The 18,720-nt window shown below is 34.5% G+C and overlaps 1 protein-coding gene across 2 annotated transcripts in view; it reads right to left on the bottom strand.

Annotated features, from left to right (window-relative positions):
• Positions 1-18,720, bottom strand: part of LOC112261469 (protein kinase C epsilon type-like) — a 201,654-nt gene that overhangs the window by 66,240 nt on the left and 116,694 nt on the right. For both annotated transcript variants that reach the window (XM_042327327.1, XM_042327329.1), the window contains exon 7: positions 11,984-12,126. In XM_042327327.1, the coding sequence (XP_042183261.1) occupies positions 11,984-12,126 (143 nt within the window). The remainder of the gene's footprint in view (positions 1-11,983; positions 12,127-18,720) is intronic.

The following is an 18,720-nucleotide window of genomic DNA, read 5'->3' as shown; positions in this document are numbered from 1 at the left end:
CTATAATTATTCTATCCAGTATAATTCTACCCAGAATAAATCTATTCAGTATAATTCTATCCATAATCATTCTATCCAGTCTATTTCTATCCAGTATAATACTATCCATAATCATTAAATCCGGTATAATTATATCCTGTATAATTATATCCAGTATAATTCTATCCATAATCATTATATTCAGTGGAATACTATCCAGTATAATTCTATACATAATCATTATATCCAGTGGAATTCTATCCAGTATAATTCTATACATAATCATTTTGTGCTGTATAATTCTATCCAGTCTAATTTGATCCATAATCATTCTATTCTGTCTAATTCAATCCAGTATAATTCTAGCAATTAATCATTCTATCCAGTATAATTTTATCTAGCATAATTCTATCCATAATCATTCTATCCAAGTATAATTCTATCCACAATCATTCTATTCATTCTAATTCTATCCAGTATAATTCTATCCATAATCATTATATCCAGTATAATTCTATCCATAGTCATTCTATCCAGTATAAATCTATCCAGTATAATTATATCCATAATCATTCTAACCTGTATAATTCAATCCATAATCATTCAATCTATTATCATTCCATCAGTATAATTCTATCCAATATAATTCTATCCAGTATAATTCTATTCATAATCATTATATCCAGTATAATTCTATCCATAATCATTATATCCAGTATATTTCTATCCATAAGCAGTCTGTCCTGTATAATTCTATCCAGTATAATTATATCCATAGTCATTCTATCCAGTATAATTCTATCCAGTATAATTCTATCCAATATAATTCTATCCAGTATAATTCTATCCATTATAATTCTATCCAGTATAATTATATCCATAGTCATTCTATCCAGTATAATTCTATCCACAATCAGTCTATTCATTCTAATTCTATCCAGTATAATTCTATCCATAATCATTCTATCCAGTATAATTCTATCCATTATCATTCTATCAAGTATAATTCTATCCAAAGTCATTCTAGCCAGTATAAATCTATCCAGTATAATTAAATCCAGTCTAATAATATCCAGGATAATTCTATCCAGTATAATTCTATCCATAATCATTATATCCAGTCGAATACTATCCAGTATAATTCTATCCATAATCATTATATTCTGTCTAATTCAATCCAGTATAATTCTATCAATAATTATTCTATCCAGTATAATTTTATCCAGCATAATTCTATCCATAATCATTCTAACCTGTATAATTCAATCCATAATCATTCAATCTATTATCATTCTATCCAGTATAATTCTATCCAATATAATTCTATCCAATATAATTCTATCCAGTATAATTATATCCATTATCATTCTATCCTGTATAATTCTATCCATAAGCAGATTATTCTGTATAATTATATCCAGTATAATTACATCCATAGTCATTATATCCAGTATAATTCTATCCACAATCATTCTATTCATTCTAATTATATCCAGTATAAGTATATCCATAATCATTATATCCAGTATAATTATATCCATTATCATTCTATCCTGTATAATTATATCCATAATCATTCTATCCAGTATAATTCTATCCAGTATAAGTATATCCATAATCATTATATCCAGTATAATTATATCCATTATCATTCTATCCAGTATAATATATCCATAATCATTCTATCCAGTATAATTCTATCCACAATCATTCTATTCATTCTAATTATATCCAGTATAATTATATCCATAAATTATTATATCAGTATAATTATATCTTCTATCCATTATAATTATATCCAGCATAAGTATATCCATAATCATTCTACCCAGTATAATTCTATCCATTATCATTCTATCAAGTATAATTATATCCAGTATAATTATATCCATAAACATTATATCCAGTATAATTCTATCCAGTATAATTACATCCATAATCATTATATCCAGTATAATTATATCCACAATCATTCTATCCATTATAATTATATCCAGTATAAGTATATCCATAATCATTATATCCAGTATAATTCTATCCATTATCATTCTATCCTGTATAATTCTATCCATAAGCAGATTATTCTGTATAATTATATCCAGTATAATTACATCCATAGTCATTATATCCAGTATAATTCTATCCACAATCATTCTATTCATTCTAATTCTATCCAGTATAATTCTATCCACAATCATTCTATTCATTCTAATTCTATCCAGTATAATTCTATCCATTATCATTCTATCAAGTATAATTCTCTCCAAAGTCATTCTAGCCAGTATAAATCTATCCAGTATAATTCTATCCAGTCTAATAATATCCAGGATAAATCTATCCAGTATAATTCTATCCAGTCTAATAATATCCAGGATAAATCTATCCAGTATAATTCTATCCAGTCTAATAATATCCAGTCGAATTCTATCCAGTATAATTCTATCCATAATCATTATATTCTGTCTAATTCAATCCAGTATAATTCTATCAATAATTATTCTATCCAGTATAATTTTATCCAGCATAATTTTATCCAAAATCATTCTATACTGTATAATTCTATCCAGTATAATTCTATCCATAATCATTATATTCTGTCTAATTCTATCCAGTATAATTCTATCAATAATTATTCTATCCAGTATAATTTTATCCAGCATAATTTTATCCAAAATCATTCTATACTGTATAATTCTATCAAGTATAATTATATCCATAATCATTCTAACCTGTATAATTCAATCCACAATCATTCTATTCATTCTAATTCTATCCAGTATAATTATATCCATAATCATTATATCCAGTATAATTCTATCCATAGTCATTCTATCCAGTATAAATCTATCAGTATAATTATATCCATAATCATTCTATCCAGTATAATTCTATCCACAATCATTCTATTCATTCTAATTCTATCCAGTATAATTATATCCATAATCATTATATCCAGTATAATTCTATCCATAGTCATTCTATCCAGTATAAATCTATCCAGTATAATTATATCCATAATCATTCTATCCAGTATAATTCTATCCACAATCATTCTATTCATTCTAATTCTATCCAGTATAATTATATCCATAATCATTATATCCAGTATAATTCTATCCATAGTCATTCTATCAGTATAAATCTATCCAGTATAATTATATCCATAATCATTCTAACCTGTATAATTCAATCCATAATCATTCAATCTATTATCATTCTATCCAGTATAATTCTATCCAATATAATTCTATCCAGTATAATTATACCCATAATCATTATATCCAGTATAATTCTATCCATAAGCAGTTTATCCTGTATAATTACATCCAGTATAATTACATCCATAGTCAATATATCCAGTATAATTCTATCCAGTATAATTCTATCCACAATCATTCTATTCATTCTAATTATATCCAGTATAATTCTATCAAGTATAATTATATCCACAATCATTATATCCATTATAATTATATAAAGCATAAGTATATCCATAATCATTCTACCCAGTATAATTCTATCCATAGTCATTCTATTCATTCTAATTATATCCAGTATAATTATATCCATAATCATTCTACCCAGTATAATTCTATCCATTATCATTCTATCAAGTATAATTCTATCCAGTATAATTCTATCCATAGTCATTCTATTCATTCTAATTATATCCAGTATAATTATATCCATAATCATTCTATCCAGTATAATTCTATCCACAATCATTCGATCCAGTGTAATTCTATCCAATATAATTCTATCCAAAATCTTTCTATCCTGTAAAATTCTATCAAGTATAATTATGTCCATAATTATTCTAACCTGTATAATTCAATCCGAAATCATTCAATCTATTATCATTCTATCCAGTATAATTCTAGCCAATATAATTCTATCCAGTATAATTCTATCCATAGTCATTCTATCCTGTATAATTCTATCCAGTATAATTCTATCCATAGTCATTCTATCCTGTATAATTCTATCCAGTATAATTCTATCCACAATCATTCTATTCATTCTAATTCTATCCAGTATAATTATATCCATAGTCATTCTATCCAGTACAATTATATCCATAATTATTCTAACCTGTATAATTCAATCCATAATCATTCAATCTATTATCATTATATCCAGTATAATTCTATCCAATATAATTCTATCCAGTATAATTATATCCATAATCATTATATCCAGTATAATTCTATTCATAATCATTATATCAGTATAATTCTATCCAGTATAATTCTATCCATAATCATTCTATCCAGTATAATTATATCCACAATCATTCTATTCATTCTAATTCTATCCAGTATAATTATATCCATAGTCATTCTATCCAGTATAATTATATCCATATTATTCTAACCTGTATAATTCAATCCATAATCATTATATCCAGTATAATTATATCCATATTATTCTAACCTGTATAATTCAATCCATAATCATTATATCCAGTATAATTATATCCATATTATTCTAACCTGTATAATTCAATCCATAATCATTCAATCTATTATCATTCTATCCATAATCATTATATCCAGTATATTTCTATCCATAAGCAGTCTGTCCTGTAGAATTCTATCCAGTATAATTATATCCATAATCATTATATCCAGTATAATTCTATCCTGTAGAATTATATCCAGTATAATTATATCCATAATCATTATATCAGTATAATTCTATCCAGTATAATTCTATCCAGTATAATTCTATCAGTATAATTCTATCCATAATCATTATATCAGTATAATTCTATCCAGTATAATTCTATCCATAATCATTATATCAGTATAATTCTATCCATAATCATTATATCCAGTATAATTCTATCCAGTATAATTCTATCCATAATCATTATATCAGTATAATTCTATCCATAATCATTATATCCAGTATAATTCTATCCAGTATAATTCTATCCATAATCATTCAATCTATTATCATTCTATCAGTATAATTCTATCCAATATAATTCTATCCAGAATAATTATATCCAATATAATTCTATCCAGTATAATTCTATCCAGTATAATTATATCCATAATCATTATATCCAGTATAATTCTATCAATATAATTCTATCAGTATAATTATATCCATAATCATTATATCAATATAATTCTATCCAATATAATTCTATCCAGTATAATTATATCCATAATCATTATATCCAGTATAATTCTATCCAGTATAATTCTATCCATAATCATTATATCCAGTATAATTCTATCCATAATCGTTATATCCAGTATAATTCTATCCAGTATAATTCTATCCATAATCATTCAATCTATTATCATTCTATCCAGTATAATTCTATCCAATATAATTCTATCCAGAATAATTATATCCAATATAATTCTATCCAGTATAATTCTATCCATAATCATTATATCCAGTATATTTCTATCCATAAGCAGTCTGTCCTGTAGAATTCTATCCAGTATAATTATATCCATAGTCATTCTATCCTGTATAATTCTATCCAGTATAAATATATCCATAGTCATTCTATCCAGTATAATTCTATCCACAATCATTCTATTCATTCTAATTCTATCCAGTATAATTCTATCCACAATCATTCTATTCATTCTATCCAGTATAATTATATCCATAATCATTCTGACCTGTATAATTCAATCCATAATCATTCAATCTATTATCATTCTATCCAGTATAATTCTATCCAATATAATTCTATCCAGTATAATTCTATCCATTATCATTCTATCAAGTATAATTCTATCCATAGTCATTCTATCCAGTATAAATCTATCAGTATAATTATATCCATAATCATTGTAACCTGTATAATTCAATCCATAATCATTCAATCTATTATCATTCTATCCATATAATTCTATCCAGTATAATTCTATCCAATATAATTCTATCCAGTATAATTCTATCCACAATCATTCTATTCATTCTAATTATATCCAGTATAAGTATATCCATAATCATTCTATCCAGTATAATTCTATCCATTATAATTCTATCAAGTATAATTCTATCCATAGTCATTCTATCAGTATAAATCTATCCAGTATAATTCTATCCAGTCTAATAATATCCAGGATAATTCTATCCATTATAATTCTATCCATAATCATTATATCCATTCGAATTCTATCCAGTATAATTCTATCCAAAATCATTCTATACTGTATAATTCGATCAAGTATAATTATATCCATAATCATTCTAACCTGTATAATTCAATCCATAATCATTCAATTATCTATTATCATTCTATCCAGTATAAGTATATCCATAATCATTATATCCAGTATAATTCTATCCATTATCATTCTATCCTGTATAATTCTATCCAGTATAATTATATCCATAATTTTCTATCCAATATAATTCTATCCAAAATCATTCTATTCATTCTAATTATATCCAGTATAATTACATCCATAATCATTCTATCCAGTATAATTCTATCCATTATCATTCTATCAAGTATAATTCTATCAAGTATAATTATATCCACAATCATACTATCCAGTATAAATCTATCCACCAGAATATCCAATCTAATACTATCCATAATCATTCTATTCTGTCTAATTCAATCCAGTATAATTCTATCAATAATTATTCTATCCAGTATAATTCTATCCATAATTATTCTATCCGGCATAACTCTATCCAGAATAAATATACTCAGTATAATTCTATCCAGTATAATTCTATCTATTATAATTCTATTCATTCTAATTATATCCAGTATAAGTATATCCATAATCATTCTATCCAGTATAATTCTATCCATAATCATTCTATCCAGTATAATTCTATCCATAATAATTCTATCCAGTATAATTCTATCCATAATCATTCTATCCAGTATAATTCTATCCACAATCATTCTATCCAGAATAAATCTACTCAGTATAATTCTATCCAGTATAATTCTATCCAGTATAATTCTATCCATAATCATTATATCCAGTAAAATTCTATCCATAATCATTCTATCCAGTATAATTATATCCAGTAAAATTCTATTCAGTATAATTCTATCCACAACCATTCTATCCAGAATAAATCTACTCAGTATAATTCTATCCAGTATAATTCTAACCATAATCATTCTATTCAGTATTATTCTATCCAGTATAATTACATCCAAAATCATTATATCCAGTATAATTCAATCCATAATCAGTCTATCCTTTATAATTCTATCCAGTATAAATATATCCATTATCATTATATCCAGTATAATTCAATCCATAATCAGTCTATCCTGTATAATTCTATCCAGTATAAGTATATCCATTATCATTCTATCAAGTATAATTCTATCCAGTATAATTCTATCCAGTATAAGTATATCCATTATCATTCTATCAAGTATAATTCTATCCAGTATAATTCTATCCAGTATAAGTATATCCATTATCATTCTATCAAGTATAAATCTATCCAGTATAAATCTATCCAGTATAAGTATATCCATTATCATTCTATCCAGTATAATTCTATCCAGTATAATTCTATCCAGTATAATTCTATCCAGTATAATTCTATCCAGTATAATTCTATCCAGTATAATTATATCCAGTATAATTCTATCCAGTATAATTCTATCCAGTATAATTCTATCCAGTATCATTCTATCCAGTATAATTATATCCAGGATAATTCTATCCAGTATAATTCTATCCAGTATAATTATATCCAGTATAATTCTATCCAGTATAATTCTATCCAGTATAATTCTATCCAGTATAATTATATCCATTATCATTATATCCAGTATAATTATATCCAGTATAAGTATATCCATTATCATTCTATCAAGTATAATTCTATCCAGTATAATTCTATCCAGTATAATTATATCCAGTATAATTCTATCCAGTCTAATTCTATCCAGTATAATTCTATCCAGTATAATACTATCCATAATCATTCTATCCAGTATAATTCTATCCAGTCTAAATTTATCCAGTATAATTCTATCCAGTCTAAATCTATCCAGTATAATTCTATCCAGTCTAAATCTATCCAGTATAATTCTATCCAGTCTAAATCTATCCAGTATAATTCTATAAAGTATACTTCTATCCATAATCATTCTATCCTGTATAATTCTATCCAGTATAAATTTATCCAGTATAATTCTATCCAGTCTAATTCTATCCAGTATAATTACATCCAGTATAATTATATTCAGTATAATTATATCTAGTGTAATTCTATCCAGTATAATTCTATCCAGTATAATTCTATCCAGTATAATTCTATCCAGTATAATTCTATCCAGTATAATTCTATCCAGTATAAGTATATCCATTATCATTCTATCAAGTATACTTCTATCCATTCTAAATTTATCCAGTATAATTCTATCCAGTATAAATCTATCCAGTATAATTCTATCCAGTATAATTCTATCCAGTATAAGTATATCCATTATCATTCTATCAAGTATAAATCTATCCAGTATAATTCTATCCATTATCATTCTATCAAGTATAATTCTATCCAGTATAAGTATATCCATTATCATTCTATCAAGTATAATTCTATCCAGTATAATTCTATCCAGTATAAGTATATCCATTATCATTCTATCAAGTATAATTCTATCCAGTATAATTCTATCCAGTATAAGTATATCCATTATCATTCTATCAAGTATAAATCTATCCAGTATAAATCTATCCAGTATAATTCTATCCATTATCATTCTATCAAGTATAATTCTATCCAGTATAAGTATATCCATTATCATTCTATCAAGTATAATTCTATCCAGTATAATTCTATCCAGTATAAGTATATCCATTATCATTCTATCAAGTATAATTCTATCAGTATAATTCTATCCAGTATAAGTATATCCATTATCATTCTATCAAGTATAAATCTATCCAGTATAAATCTATCCAGTATAATTCTATCCAGTATAATTATATCCAGTATAAGTATATCCATTATCATTCTATCAAGTATAAATCTATCCAGTATAATTCTATCCATTATCATTCTATCAAGTAAAATTCTATCCAGTATAAGTATATCCATTATCATTCTATCAAGTATAATTCTATCCAGTATAATTCTATCCAGTATAAGTATATCCATTATCATTCTATCAAGTATAAATCTATCCAGTATAAATCTATCCAGTATAATTCTATCCAGTATAATTCTATCCAGTATAAGTATATCCATTATCATTCTATCAAGTATAAATCTATCCAGTATAAACCTATCCAGTATAATTCTATCCAGTATAAGTCTATCCAGTATAATTATATCCATTATCATTCTATCAAGTATAATTCTATCCCGTATAAATCTATCCATAATCATTCTATCCAGTATAATTCAATCCATAATCAGTCTATCAAGTATAATTCTATCCCTATCCAGTATAAATCTATCCAGTATAATTCTATCCAGTAATAATATCCAGGATAATTCTATCCAGTATAATTCTATCCATAATCATTCTATACTGTGTAATTTTATCCAGTATAATTATATCCAGTCTAATTATATCCAATATAATTATATCCAGTGTAATTCTATTCAGTATAATTCTATCCATAATCATTATATCCAGTATAATTCTATCGCATAATCATTCTATCCAGTATCTAATTCTATCCAGTATAATTCTATCCATAATCATTCTATCCAGTCTAATTCTATCCAGCATAACTCTATCCCAAATAAATCTACTCAGTATAATTCTATCCATAATCATTATATCCAGTAAATTCTATCCAGTATAATTCTATCCAGTATAATTCTATCCAGTAAATTCTATCCATAATCATTATATCCAGTATAATTCTATTATATCCAGTATAATTCTATCCATAATCATTCTATCCAGTATAAATCTATCCATAATAATTATATCCAGTATAATTCTATCCATAATCATTCTATCCAGTATAAATCTATCAGTATAATTCTATCCAGTATAATTCTATCAATAATTCTATCCAGTATAATTCTATCCATAATCATTCTATTCTGTCTAATTCTATCCAGTATAATTCTATCCATATCATTCTATCCATAATAATTCTATCAGTATAATTCTATCCATAATCATTCTATCCAGTATAAATTCTATCAGTATAATTCTATCCAGTATAATTATCTATCCATAATCATTCTATCCAGTATAATTCTATCCAGTATAATTATATCCATATCATTCTATCAAGTATAATTCTATCCCGTATAATCTATCCAGTATAATTCTATCCAGTATAATTATATAAATCCATAATAATTCTATCCAGTATTCTATATGTATAATTTTATCCAGTATAATTCTATCCAGTAATTATATCCAGTATAATTATATCCAGTGTAATTCTATTCAGTATAATTCTATCCATAATCATTATATCCAGTATAATTCTATCCATAATCATTCTATCCAGCATAACTCTATCCCAAATAAATCTACTCAGTATAATTCTATGCATAATCATTCTATCCAGTCTAATTCTATCCAGTATAATTACATCCATAATCATTTTATCCAGTATAATTCTATCCAGTATAAGTATATCCATTATCATTCTATCAAGTATAATTCTATCCCGTATAAATCTATCCAGTATAATTCTATCCAGTCTAATAATATCCAGGATAAATCTATCCAGTATAATTCTATCCATAATCATTCTATACTGTGTAATTTTATCCAGTATAATTATATCCAGTCTAATTATATCCAATATAATTATATCCAGTGTAATTCTATTCAGTATAATTCTATCCATAATCATTATATCCAGTATAATTCTATCCATAATCATTCTATCCAGCATAACTCTATCCCAAATAAATCTACTCAGTATAATTCTATGCATAATCATTCTATCCAGTCTAATTCTATCCAGTATAATTACATCCATAATCATTTTATCCAGTATAATTCTATCCAGTATAATTCTATCCCGTATAAATCTATCCAGTATAATTCTATCCCGTATAAATCTATCCAGTATAATTCTATCCATAATCATTCTATCCATATTCATTCTATTCAGTATAATTCTATCCATAGTCATTCTATCCAGTATAATTCTATCCATAATCATTCTATCCATATTCATTCTATTCAGTATAATTCTATCCATAATCATTCTATCCATAATAATTCTATCCATATTCATTCTATTCAGTATAATTCTATCCATAATCATTCTATCCATAATAATTCTATCCAGTATAATTCTATCCAGTATCATTCTATCCAGTATAGTTCTGTTGAGTTTAATTATATCCAGTAGAATTATATCTGGGCAGGGGCAATGGGTACGAGCATGATTAGGAGGCAGGGGATATGTGTTTGATCTGTGTGCACTGTGACTGCTGCTCAATGAATTGTCTCATTGAGGACATTCTGTACACATTTAATGAATCTGAATTCTCATCAATTGTTGCCCTTGCCGATACCCCTCGCCCCTCCCCCAGCCACCTATCCCCTGCCCATACTCCCTACCCTTACCGCTGCACCATACCCCTGCCCATACTCCCTACCCCTCAGTCCTGTCCCTGCCCCTCACCCCTGCCCATACACCTCGCCCCTGCCCATACCCCTGCCCCACACCCCTGCCCCATACCCCTGCCTCCCCCTGCCCATACCCCTGCCCCATGCCCCTGCCCCTATACCCCTGCCCCCTGCCGATACCCCTGCCCCATACCCCTGCCCCATACCCCTGCCCCATACCCCTGCCCCATACCCCTGCCCATACCCCTGCCCCATACCCCTGCCCTATACCCCTGCCCCATACCCCTGCCCTATACCCCTGCCCCATACCCCTGCCCCATACCCCTCGCCCCTACCCCTGCTCGTACCCGTTGGCCCCTGCCCCTGCCCATACCCCTGCCTCTATTCCTTGACCATAACCCCTCGCCTCTGCCCTCTGACCACAGCAGTGCCCCCTGATCCTGGCAGTGCCCAGTGTCAATGGTGGTGCCCTCTAACCTTTTTCCTCCTCTGGGCACTGCTGGAGATCTTGTCTGGTGTGACCCCCAGGTCAGACAGAACCTTGGCGATGCCCCTCGCGTCCACCCCACAGTTAGGAGCCACGTTACTTTCACAGCGTCTGTGTACATTCACCTTACAGACTGAGAGAGAGACCATGGTTATATCACATGTTCATTCACCTTACACACTGAGAGAGAGACCATGGTTACTGACTGAGAGAGACCATGGTTACAGACTGAGAGAGAGACCATGGTTACTGACTGAACGAGACCATGGTTACAGACTGAGAGAGAGACCATGGTTACTGACTGAATGAGACCATGGTTATATCACATGTTCATTCACCTTACACACCGAGAGAGAGACCATGGTTACTGACTGAGAGAGACCATGGTTACAGACTGAGAGAGAGACCATGGTTACTGACTGAACGAGACCATGGTTACATCACATGTTCATTCACCTTACACACTGAGAGAGAGACCATGGTTACTGACTGAGAGAGACCATGGTTACAGACTGAGAGAGAGACCATGGTTACTGACTGAACGAGACCATGGTTACATCACATGTTCATTCACCTTACAGACTGAGAGAGACACCATGGTTACTGACTGAGAGAGACCATGGTTACTGACTGAGAGAGACCATGGTTACTGACTGAGAGAGAGACCATGGTTACATCACATGTTCATTCACCTTACAGACTGAGAGAGACACCATGGTTACTGACTGAGAGAGACCATGGCTACTGACTGAGAGAGACCATGGTTACTGACTGAGAGAGACCATGGTTACTGACTGAGAGAGACCATGGTTACCTCACATGTTCATTCACCTTACAGACTGAGAGAGAGACCATGGTTACCTCACATGTTCATTCACCTTACAGACCGAGAGAGAGACCATGGTTAAAGACTGAGAGAGAGACCATGGTTACTGTCTGAGAGAGACCAGGGTTACACCACATGTGCATTCACCTTACAGACTGAGAGAGAGACCATGGTTACTGACTGAGAGAGACCATGGTAACATCACATGTTCATTCACCTTACAAACAGACAGAGACCATGGTTACTGACTGAGAGAGAGACCATGGTTACTGACTGAGAGAGACCATGGTTACTGACTGAGAGAAACCATGGTTACTGTCTGAGAGAGACCACGGTTACACCACATGTGCATTCACCTTACAGACTGAGAGAGAGACCATGGTTAAAGACTGAGAGAGAGACCATCGTTACTGTCTGAGAGAGACCACGGTTACACCACATGTGCATTCACCTTACAGACTGAGAGAGAGACCAAGGTTACTGACAGAGAGACCATGGTTACTGATTGAGAGAGACCATGGTTACCTCACATGTTCATTCACCTTACAGACTGAGAGAGAGACCAAGGTTACTGACTGAGAGAGAGACCATGGTTACTGACTGAGAGAGACCATGGTTACTGACTGAGAGAGACCATGGTTACCTCACATGTTCATTCACCTTACAGACTGAGAGAGAGACCATGGTTACTGACTGAGAGAGACCATGGTTACATCACATGTTCATTCACCTTACAGACAGAGAGAGACCATGGTTACTGACTGAGAGCGATACCATGGTTACTGACTGAGAGAGACCATGGTTACTGACTGAGAGAGAGACCATGGTTACTGACTGATAGAGAAACCATGGTTACAGACTGAGAGAGAGACCATGGTGACAGACTGAGAGAGAAACCATGGTTACTGACTGAGAGAGACCATGGTTACCTCACATGTTCATTCAACTTACAGACTGAGAGAGAGACCATGGTTACTGACTGAGAGAGACCATGGTTACTGACTGAGCTAGACTATGGATACTGACTGAGAGAGACCATGGTTACCTCACATGTTCATTCACCTTAGAGACTGAGAGAGACATCATGGTTACAGACTAAGAGAGCGACCATGGTTACTGACTGAGAGAGACCATGGTTACTGACTTAGAGAGACCATGGTTACCTCACTTGTTCATTCACCGTACAGACAGAGATAGACCATGGTTACAGACTGAGAGAGAGACCATGGTTACATACTGAAAGAGAGAGAGACCATGGTTATGGACTGAGAGAGACACCATGGTTACAGACTGAGAGAGACCATGGTTACGGACTGAGAGAGACCATGGTTATGGACTGAGAGAGACCATGGTTACAGACTGAGAGAGAGACCATGGTTACTGACTGAGAGAAACACCATGGTTACAGACTGAGAGAGACAACATGGTTACAGACTGAGAGAGACAACATGGTTACTGACTGAGAGAGAGACCATGGTTACATCACATGTTCATTCACCTTACAGCCTGAGAGAGGGACAATGGTTACAGACTGAGAGAGAGACCATGGTTAAAGACTGAGAGAGAGACCATGGTTACTGATTGAGAGAGACCATGGTTACTGACTGAGAGAGATACCATGGTTACTGACTGAGAGACCATGGTTACTGACTGAGAGATAGACCATGTTTACTAATTGAGAGAGACCATGGTTACAGACTGAGAGAGAGACCATGGTTACTGACTGAGAGTGAGACCATGGTTAAAGACTGAGAGAGAGACCATGGTTACTGTCTGAGAGAGACCACGATTACACCACATGTGCATTCACCTTACAGACTGAGAGAGAGACCATGGTTACTGACAGAGAGACCATGGTTACTGACAGAGAGACCATGGTTACTGACAGAGAGACCATGGTTACTGACAGAGAGACCATGGTTACTGACTGAGAGAGACCATGGTTACCTCACTTGTTCATTCACCTTACAGACTGAGAGAGAGACCAAGGTTACTCACTGAGAGAGAGACCATTGTTACTGACTGAGAGAGACCATGGTTACTGACTGAGGGAGACCATGGTTACCTCACATGTTCATTCACCTTATAGACTGAGAGAGAGACCATGGTTACTGACTGAGAGAGACCATGGTTACCTCACATGTTCATTCACCTTACAGACTGAGAGAGAGACCATGGTTACTGACTGAGAGAGACCATGGTTACATCACATGTTCATTCACCTTACAGACAGAGAGAGACCATGGTTACTGACTGAGAGAGAGACCATGGTTACTGACCAAGAGAGACCATGGTTACTGCTTGAGAGAGACCATGGTTACCTCACATATTCATTCACCTTACAGACTGAGAGAGAGACCATGGTTACAGACTGAGAGAGAGACCATGGTTACTGACTGAGAGAGACCATGGTTACTGACTGAGAGAGACCATGGTTACTGACTGAGAGAGACCATGGTTACTGACTGAGAGAGACCATGGTTACCTCACATGTTCATTCACCGTACAGACAGAGATAGACCATGGTTAGAGATTGAGAGAGAGACCATGGTTACATACTGAGAGAGAGAGAGACCATGGTTATGGACTGAGAGAGACACCATGGTTACAGACTGAGAGAGACCATGGTTATGGACTGAGAGAGACACCATGGTTACAGACTGAGAGACACCATGGTTACAGACTGAGAGAGACCATGGTTACGGACTGAGAGAGACCATGGTTACAGACTGAGAGAGAGACCATGGTTACATCACATGTTCATTCACCTTACAGCCTGAGAGAGGGACCATGATTACTGACTGAGAGAGACACCATGGTTACAGACTGAGAGAGAGACCATGGTTACTGACTAAGAGAGATACCATGGTTACTGACTGAGAGAGAGACCATGGTTACATCACATGTTCATTCACCTTACAGCCTGAGAGAGGGACCATGGTTACTGACTGAGAGAGACAACATGGTTACAGACTGAGAGAGAGACCATGGTTACTGACTAAGAGAGATACCATGGTTACTGACTGAGAGACCATGGTTACTGACTGAGAGAGACACCATGGTTACAGACTGAGAGAGAGACCATGGTTCCTGACTGAGAGAGACACCATGGTTACAGACTGAGAGAGAGACCATGGTTACTGACTAAGAGAGATACCATGGTTACTGACTGAGAGACCATGGTTACTGACTGAGAGATAGACCATGGTTACTAATTGAGAGAGACCATGGTTACAGACTGAGAGAGAGACCATGTTTACTGACTGAGAGCGACACCATGGTTACTGACTGAGAGAGAGACCATGGTTACTGACTGAGAGAGAGACCATGGTTACAAACAGAGAGGGAGACCATGCTATTGGAGTGCATTCTTCTTGACCAGTACAAAATGTTGTGAGAATGTACTATGTATGTGCTTGTCTGTGTGTAGTGGTGCATTTGTTTGTATAACTCATTGTGTGTGTGCCTTGGTTTCATGCATGTCAACATCAGAAGCCTCCTCCCTAAGTTTGTTTTACTCACTGCTTTAGCACACTCTGCTAACCCTGATGTCCTTGCCGTGTCTGAATCCTGGCTCAGGAAGGCCACCAAAAATTCTGAGATTTCCATACCCAACTATAACATTTTCCGTCAAGATAGAACTGCCAAAGGGGGAGGAGTTGCAGTTTACTGCAGAGATAGCCTGCAAAGTAATGTCATACTTTCCAGGTCCATACCCAAACAGTTCGAACTACTAATTTTGAAAATTACTCTCTCCAGAAATAAGTCTCTCACTGTTGCCGCCTGCTACCGACCCCCCTCAGCTCCCAGCTGTGCCCTGGACACCATTTGTGAATTGATCGCCCCCCATCTAGCTTCAGAGTTTGTTCTGTTAGGTGACCTAAACTGGGATATGCTTAACACCCCGGCAGTCCTACAGTCTAAGCTAGATGCCCTCAATCTCACACAAATCATCAAGGAACCCACCAGGTACAACCCTAAATCTGTAAACAAGGGCACCCTCATAGACGTCATCCTGACCAACTGGCCCTCCAAATACACCTCCGCTGTCTTCAACCAGGATCTCAGCGATCACTGCCTCATTGCCTGTATCCGCTACGGAGCCGCAGTCAAACGACCACCCCTCTTCACTGTCAAACGCTCCCTAAAACACTTCTGTGAGCAGGCCTTTCTAATCGACCTGGCCCGGGTATCCTGGAAGGACATTGACCTCATCCCGTCAGTTGAGGATGCCTGGTCATTCTTTAAAAGTAACTTCCTCACCATTTTAGATAAGCATGCTCTGTTCAAAAATGCAGAACTAAGAACAGATATAGCCCTTGGTTCACTCCAGACCTGACTGCCCTCGACCAGCACAAAAATATCCTGTGGCGGACTGCAATAGCATCGAATAGTCCCCGCGATATGCAACTGTTCAGGGAAGTCAGGAACCAATACACACAGTCAGTCAGGAAAGCTAAGGCCAGCTTCTTCAGGCAGAAGTTTGCATCCTGTAGCTCCAACTCCAAAAAGTTCTGGGACACTGTGAAGTCCATGGAGAACAAGAGCACCTCCTCCCAGCTGCACACTGCACTGAGGCTAGGTAACACGGTCACCACCGATAAAGCCATGATTATCGAAAACTTCAACAAGCATTTCTCAACAGCTGGCCATGCCTTCCGCCTAGCTACTCCAACCTCGGCCAACAGCTCCGCCCCCCCGCAGCTACTCGCCCAAACCTCTCCAGGTTCTCCTTTACCCAAATCCAGATAGCAGATGTTCTGAAAGAGCTGCAAAACCTGGACCCGTACAAATCAGCTGGGCTTGACAATCTGGACCCTCTATTTCTAAAACTATCCGCCGCCATTGTCGCAACCCCTATTACCAGCCTGTTCAACCTCTCTTTCATATGGTCTGAGTTCCCCAAGGATTGGAAAGCTGCCGCAGTCATCCCCCTCTTCAAAGGGGGAGACACCCTGGACCCAAACTGTTACAGACCTATATCCATCCTGCCCTGCCTATCTAAGGTCTTCGAAAGCCAAGTCAACAAACAGGTCACTGACCATCTCGAATCCCACCGTACCTTCTCCGCTGTGCAATCTGGTTTCCGAGCCAGTCACGGGTGCACCTCAGCCACGCTCAAGGTACTAAACGATATCATAACCGCCATCGATAAAAGACAGTACTGTGCAGCTGTCTTCATCGACCTTGCCAAGGCTTTCGACTCTGTCAATCACCATATTCTTATCGGCAGACTCAGTAGCCTCGGTTTTTCGGATGACTGCCTTGCCTGGTTCACCAATTACTTTGCAGACAGAGTTCAGTGTGTCAAATCGGAGGGCATGCTGTCCGGTCCTCTGGCAGTCTCTATGGGGGTGCCACAGGGTTCAATCCTCAGGCCGACCCTTTTCTCTGTATATATCAATGATGTTGCTCTTGCTGCGGGCGATTCCCTGATCCACCTCTACGCAGACGACACCATTCTATATACTTCTGGCCCGTCCTTGGACACTGTGCTATCTAACCTCCAAACGAGCTTCAATGCCATACAGGACTCCTTCCGTGGCCTCCAACTGCTCTTAAACGCTAGTAAAACCAAATGCATGCTTTTCAACCGTTCGCTGCCTGCACCCGCACGCCTGACCTTGAATATGTGGACATCTATAAGTACCTAGGTGTCTGGCTAGACTGTAAACTCTCCTTCCAGACTCATATCAAACATCTCCAATCGAAAATCAAATCAAGAGTCGGCTTTCTATTCCGCAACAAAGCCTCCTTCACTCACGCCGCCAAACTTACCCTAGTAAAACTGACTATCCTACCGATCCTTGACTTCGGCGATGTCATCTACAATATTGCTTCCAACACTCTACTCAGCAAACTGGATGCAGTTTATCACAGTGCCATCCGTTTTGTCACTAA

This window comes from Oncorhynchus tshawytscha, linkage group LG01 (assembly GCF_018296145.1).
Source record: "Oncorhynchus tshawytscha isolate Ot180627B linkage group LG01, Otsh_v2.0, whole genome shotgun sequence".
In the NCBI taxonomy this organism is placed as follows: domain Eukaryota; kingdom Metazoa; phylum Chordata; class Actinopteri; order Salmoniformes; family Salmonidae; genus Oncorhynchus; species Oncorhynchus tshawytscha.
Note: the sequence above shows the minus strand (reverse complement) of the source record. Positions and strands in the feature narration are given on the sequence as shown.